Source organism: Lytechinus variegatus, chromosome 8 (genome assembly GCF_018143015.1).
Source record: "Lytechinus variegatus isolate NC3 chromosome 8, Lvar_3.0, whole genome shotgun sequence".
In the NCBI taxonomy this organism is placed as follows: Eukaryota; Metazoa; Echinodermata; class Echinoidea; order Temnopleuroida; family Toxopneustidae; genus Lytechinus; species Lytechinus variegatus.
In genome coordinates this window covers 7,089,519-7,096,209 of record NC_054747.1, presented here as the reverse complement: position 1 = coordinate 7,096,209, position 6,691 = coordinate 7,089,519, and the positions used below count along the sequence as shown (strand labels likewise).

Here is a 6,691-nt window from a genome sequence, read left to right as displayed (position 1 = left end):
GAGTTACATTCACTCTTTTACAAAGTAATTGAATAGAGTGAAGTAAGAGGAACTTATTAAAAATGGCATATAGTGCAATCATAGGTTCCCAGTTAGATAAAGAATAATGATAAAAAACCGCTAACGCAATGGAGAAAGATGAATGAAAATAGAAAAATAAAATAAGAGGTCTATATGATAGAAATTACATATTGTAATATTCATGTTTACCTTATAATCTTCACGTAGCTTATAACATATTCATTCTTAAATATTTTACAATAGAGTCTCAATCATAATAGAACCTGGAAATCGAATTTGCTTGATCAAACTTTTGAACTAGAACAAAACTTGATGACAACCCAGCAGCCTTCCAAACCGGTCTCATCAAGCCTCGCTTCTACTCAGTCTACTATCCAGTACTAACCGGTTTTGAAAATGAATATACTGCCAAAGCTGAAGTCACCAATATATTACACTGAGTCTCGATTATCATATCACAAAGTTTCTGGACTGCATTACTGATGTTCTTGGTGATTACCTATGATAAATTATCTAAACGAACGTCGTAAAGGTGTAGATTTGTATGTTGTTTGTTACTTAGTTTATATATTTGATATTTTTGCGAGTAGTATATATAATAATTATATTCGCTTGTTATATTACACGTATTCCGTAATCGATGACATGCCTATTCGAGCGTACAGCTGACGGTGACGTCGGGGCCAGCTGAAAAGTTTGGGAAATTTCCGTCAGTCAGCTGTTTACGTGAGATTTCACAGTGTGTATTTCGCAATGTGAACGGTGGCCGGATGATCTATTTGTGTGTAGGAAATTATGGATTCCCGTGAAATTTGCCATTTTCTTTTGTTATGGATGTTGAAAATCGTGAGTCATGTATTTGATCTTCATTAAGGTTTGATTTATTTTGGATTATTTTCGGTATTTATGCCGCGATAGTGAAGGAAAGTGAGAAAGAGTGGGAAGTAAAACTGAGCAGCACTGGACGCTTGGCTGGACTCTGGAGTGGATGGAAGTGAGGTGGACCCCGCGCCCCGGGGCTCAGCTCAGCGAGCCTCGAGAGTCGAGGCTGAGGTGTGGCTGGCGGTGAGCAGTTCTCTGCTAGTGCTAGTTAGTTGCTTGCGAGAGGTGCATGTATAAGTGAACAAGAGTGCAGAGCTGAGTATGACTATATGAATTGCTGAAAATATTCATTTATGTAATCTTTTAAGTGTATGTTGCCTTGGTTGGGTGTTGAGTTTGTGTAGAATAGTGGCCCGTTGGCGTTGCAGAAAGACTTGTCATTTGTGACTGTGTGTGTAAACGCTAATCAATTCATGTCAATATCAATCGCAATTCAAAAATGCGCACTGTTGATTGGTTGAAAAACAAGTTGCTCTTGATTTTTAGAGTTGCGTTTGATTGCAACTCTTTCTGCAACGGGCCCTAGATCTAGTAGACCTAGGCTAGAATGTACCTAGAATCTAGAAGTAATATCATGATTGGCATGATTGGATAAAACGATTAACATTTCGTCTAATTTTTCTAACGTACATTTGTAGTTGTTCGACCGCCTAAGCGGCCTAGTAACCAAGGCTAGAGTCTGGACTCCGTGATGATATTTTTTAATGATTTTGATGTTGTCATATCACGGTGCATATGGGACTGTGCTTGGAGAAGATTGGAAATAATGTAGCAACCCTATTTTAGACTAAAATTTTATTAAATTGCATACCTTTTTATACCTAATGCGTATAAAAGTATGACAGTTTCCCCCTAAAAAATATAAGAAAAATGAGAGGTTTCTTGCCAGACCGATGTCCTGTATCCATTCGTAAACACTGCAAAGCTAGTCAATTGGCTTTAAAACCGCTTCGATAAGACGTAGTTTTGATGAGTCTGTTACGAAGTGCCGTTTTTATGAATAATTCATAGATTAAATTTATTTATTAATAATAGAATTTAGATATTGATTATAAATAATTATTATTGTTGCAATACTTATTTTTCTCTTATTCCTGCAGTAAATGATCACACACAGTCATCAGAGATTTCATCTTCCTGTAGCTCAAGTGACACTGACCCCAATTCTCCATACCCTGTGGAGAATCTTCAAAAGTCAGACCAATCCATAGACAAGACTTCGGAGCTTCAATCCTTGGATGTTGCCAGCACTCAGACTGTCCAGGACCAAGTAGGTGGTTGCGGGGCAAGCTCGCCCATCCGAGGGAATTCCCCTATCCCAGACAGAGGGAATTCCCCCATCCCAGACGGAAGGAATTCCCCCACCTTAGACGGAAGGAATTCCCCCACCTTAGACGGAGGGATATCCCCGACACCCAACAAGAAGACCCCTCCCCCTGACAGTTTCTTGGCAGATGGTTGTGAGTCACCACCTAATCAGTCATCCAAAGGTACAGCATCGTTGTCGTCTGAGTCCGACATCCCTTGTGTGGAGGAACCCAGAGAGACTGATCCAGAATTTGCAGCAGAGTCCACAGAGTCCCTGTCTCAAGACACGATGGTCCAGGGCCAGGCTGCTGCGTACTTCGGGAGGAAGTCTGTTACTTCAGAGGATGTGGTCAAGTACTTCGCCATGCCCTCTGTGAATAACATGAAGATGACCCTTGGCCTCAGCGGAGCTATCAATCTTGGATGCTCACCTGTCTTACCCAAAAAGGTAAGAGAAATTCATTGGTAATAACCTGATGTGAAATACTAATATGTGGGATTGGTTCCCAATATAACGTATTGCTCCCAGAATGACTCCCCCAAGTTACCCCCCACCCTTCAAAATATTACATGGGGAAACTTGAGCAAATTGAAAAGCCACCATATACTGATTTGCTCTGAAATTTCTTTCTCAGTGAGCTAATTTTCATTTGATTTAACTCTAGAAAGTAACCTCAAGACAGGAAAGATTATGGGGTTGTGACAATCTGAATAGAGGCTATATGTATCAAATAAAATAAATCTTGAGTTCCTGAATTTAATTAAATGTTGTTGTTATTTTTATGAACCTTTCCACTTCAACTTACCTGACAACATTTTTCTTTATCATTCTAGGGGAATACGTATGAGAGAGATTATAGCTGTGAGAATCACAATACGTCGCCCTCGGACAACTCTGACGATGAAGACGTTGATATTGTAGATGATATGGAGGAAGCAGACTGGAGCTTTGATGAAGAAGGTAAGGGAATAATGTAAAGCACAAATGTTTGCTCTGGCATTGATAAATCACTTACTACATTTTTCACAAATGACACAATATATGTCAAAATTGCTGTAATAAATCGTTGGAATATTTTAAATAGAATTAGAGAGAACTGAAGAAACTATGGAAGATAAAGATTGTGAGGCTATCTGTGTGTCTCTAACTTGGGCTGATTTTTTTTTATACCAAGTTAAATGGTTGACAGTGTTGTGAATAAATGTAACATGTTAAATGCATTCTTGATGGATGAAGCAATTGTCACTGACCTTGTGGCTTTTGATTTGATAATTCATGCCATGTACATTGTAGTTATAACTGTTCCATGCTAAAAGAGAGTTGACAAGAAATGCTGCCATGGTGCGTGTTGAATAATTTGATTATGTTCCAAAATGTTAGAGTCGAGGTCAGTTCACAATCAATTAGTGTCTTGGCTCATGCTTATATTCATAAACTTCTTTTACAGAAATGTGTTTTCTTCTGTGGGCCATTTCACAATGCTGTTTTGTAGGTTCCAAACGACTTTTAGCATGATTGGTGACCCCTTTTTGAATTCTTATGTTGCAGACTCTGCAGTGCACCAAAGACAGTGTTATAGTCTTTCAGGAAGTTGTGCATAACTTTATGAACAGCTTTATGACACCCCGCCCTCATACTAAAGGGTCAGGAATACATAAAGGACTTGTTCAGCTAAGAGTTGCTTTTGAATTATGTAATAACAGTGAATTGATGCAAATTCTCTCGAAATAAATCAAAGCTGTGCTGTTATTTACTTTACTGTGAGTGGGATTATTAATTGGTTCCCTTTTTCTCTTTCAAATCTTTTACAGATGATGGAGCAAAGCCAGGAAAGAAGTGTCCTTGTTTCTTCAAGACTCCTGCAGGTAGTGAGAGTGGCAACAAGACGCCTTTGCAGCGGCAGAACTCCAACCTAGATGCCCCTGGTTCTTCGTCTCTCCACTCCAATCCTTTCTACACTATGTCATCTCCTGTGCTTCACTGCCCTGACTGCGAACAAACCTTCAATTGCCTTGTGGATCTCAATCGCCATCGTTTAAAGCATGTCAAGGAGAAGTCCTTCAAGTGCACCCACTGTGACAAGTCCTTTGCCTTCAGCTTCAATCTGAAGAGCCATGAAAGACAACATACAGGAGAAAAGCCATATGTTTGTAATAAGTGTGGACTTTCTTTTGTTCATGCCTTTGACTTCCATGAGCACCAGAGGGTTCATAATGGACAGGGTCACTTTGTCTGCAGTATCTGCTTGAAGTGGTTCAGCCATGAGTCAAAGTTCTTGCTTCACATCCGGAAGCACAGCAGCATTAAGCCATTCAAGTGCAACATGTGCGGGAAGTCTTTCCACCGCGCCGCAGGGCTCCGTGCCCATGAACTCCTGCACTCTGTTCAGAAAGAAGACAAGCAGCTGTTCCCATGCCAATTCTGTGATCGCGTATTTGTCCGTCTGAGTCATAAACAGATGCACGAAAGAATCCACAGCGGAGAAAAAGTGTTCCCCTGCCTGCACTGTGGCAAGACCTTCACAGACTTATCAACCCTGAAGGGACATGCTTGCACCCAAACAAATGGAAACCAGTTCAAATGTAACGTTTGTAGAGAGGAGTTCCTCTCCCTTCCACTGCTTGCATCTCACTCCAAAGTCCACGCAACTCAGAAAGCATCAACGTCGAGGAACACGCAGTTCCCGTCCACAAAGTTCAACACGTTTAAGCGGAAGGGCCCCCTCGCTGACGCCAAGAGGAGATTTCCTTGCAAGCTTTGCAGCAGAGTGTTTTCCAACAAGCGACTGCTGGACGAGCACGGAAAGATTCATCAACGCGAGCACACACCGTTCATGTGCAGCGAGTGCTGCATGACCTTTACCCACGCGAACTATCTCAAACTTCATATGACAATGCACACGAAACAGGATTCTACACAGCGTGAGGGACAATCTGCCGAGAAAGCTCACGTAAATGGCAAGCCGTCCCCCTTGACGGTGAAATCTGGGAGTTCTTCCCCGCTCAACATGTGTCGATCAAGGCAGAGCAGTGGAGAGCAATCTGCCAGCCCCTCGCCTGTTTCTGTATGTCCCCCAATACAGATCAAAGCAGAACCCCAGTAACATTGTATAATCTTTAATATGTTAATTATAAAAATTATTGTACTCTGATTTAGTGATTTACTATTTAGACCTTCATTATGAGTGAGTTTTCTTTTCACAGTGCTACTGACCTGAAATTTATTTCTGGCCTTAATATGTAAAATGGTAGATAAATGTATTTCTACAGATAGAAACATTATGGCTTTACACTTGCATGATTTTTTTTTCCACAAACTCACAACATGGAGATAACTGAAGATATCATGCAAGATGGCAATACACCAGTATTGAAGAGAAACAAAGTTTCTCAGAAGCATTAATCATTTCATTATAGAATATCATAACTTGAAATCTTCACATTGCAACTCCCATGAACTTGTAATTCCATCAGAGATGGCTTCAAGAGTATTATGTGCTACATCTGTATGCTGCTTTTTGCACCAATTTGGTATTGTACTTATTTTTTTCTCTATTTAGTCACAGGGTTATCAAGTTGATATTCAGCATTTACAAATGTCCATTTGTAGCAGCTTCTTATCACCATTCAGCCCTGTCCCATTTTCTGTAATGTTTTTGTTCTTACAATACAATGCTATTTATGCTGCTGGTCGGCTAAAAGAAGGGAAGTTCCCTGTAAGTGAACTACATGTGTGATAATAGAAGATGAAAAATAATATGTTAATGGCAACTCATTTGTTTTGTAGAGTTTAGCATGATGACACCTTTTTATTTGTTGATAAATATCTTTTTTTTTATTTTTATTTTCTGGGGATACTTCTCACAGCTAAACTGCCTAAATCCCAAACATTGAATAATGCTTATTCAATAAGCATTTAACATTTATTACGATAAATCAGATTTTCCAGGGCTTTTTTTTTTTCTTCTGAGCATTTTGCACGCTAAATAGCCCCCCCCCACCCCCAGGCAATTTTTTCCCTCTTTTTGACCTCTCATTTATCATTGTTCAAGTTGAGAAACGAGGTTTCCATTGAAATTTTGAAGAGGGTCTCCATGCTGCCATGTCTACTGTATTTTTCAAAATGGAAAATCAAGAGTTGCCATGGAAACAAGTTGATTCAACTCTGAATATCGCTAAGTTATCCCCTTGTTATGGAACCCCCCCACTCCTTGAACTATCCACACTTTTTTGGGGTAGCATGCTCTGGCTGGTAAAATCTGAATATCTGAAATTTTCATTAGTGCTGAACTCTTAAATATGTCGTGGATGCCAGGTTCCTGTAGAAAGTGCTTGATCATATATCCATGAAAGTCAAAAGAGTCTGAAGATTTTAATAGCACATGAAATAATTTTATGCTTTAAATCCCTCCAATATGGAAGTCATGCCCATTACAATGCTGTCAAGGAAATTGATTTCTGAGGCTGACTGATTACCCAG

General features: G+C 39.8%; 1 protein-coding gene across 1 annotated transcript; it reads left to right on the top strand.

Annotated features, from left to right (window-relative positions):
* The first annotated feature begins 670 nt into the window (after positions 1-670).
* Positions 671-6,394, top strand: LOC121419914 (oocyte zinc finger protein XlCOF6-like). Its single transcript, XM_041614404.1, has 4 exons — positions 671-867; positions 2,004-2,659; positions 3,046-3,172; positions 4,024-6,394. The coding sequence occupies exons 1-4, from the start codon at positions 852-854 to the stop codon at positions 5,313-5,315; spliced, it is 2,091 nt and encodes a 696-aa protein (XP_041470338.1). The 5' UTR covers positions 671-851; the 3' UTR covers positions 5,316-6,394.
* Positions 6,395-6,691: the final 297 nt, after the last annotated feature.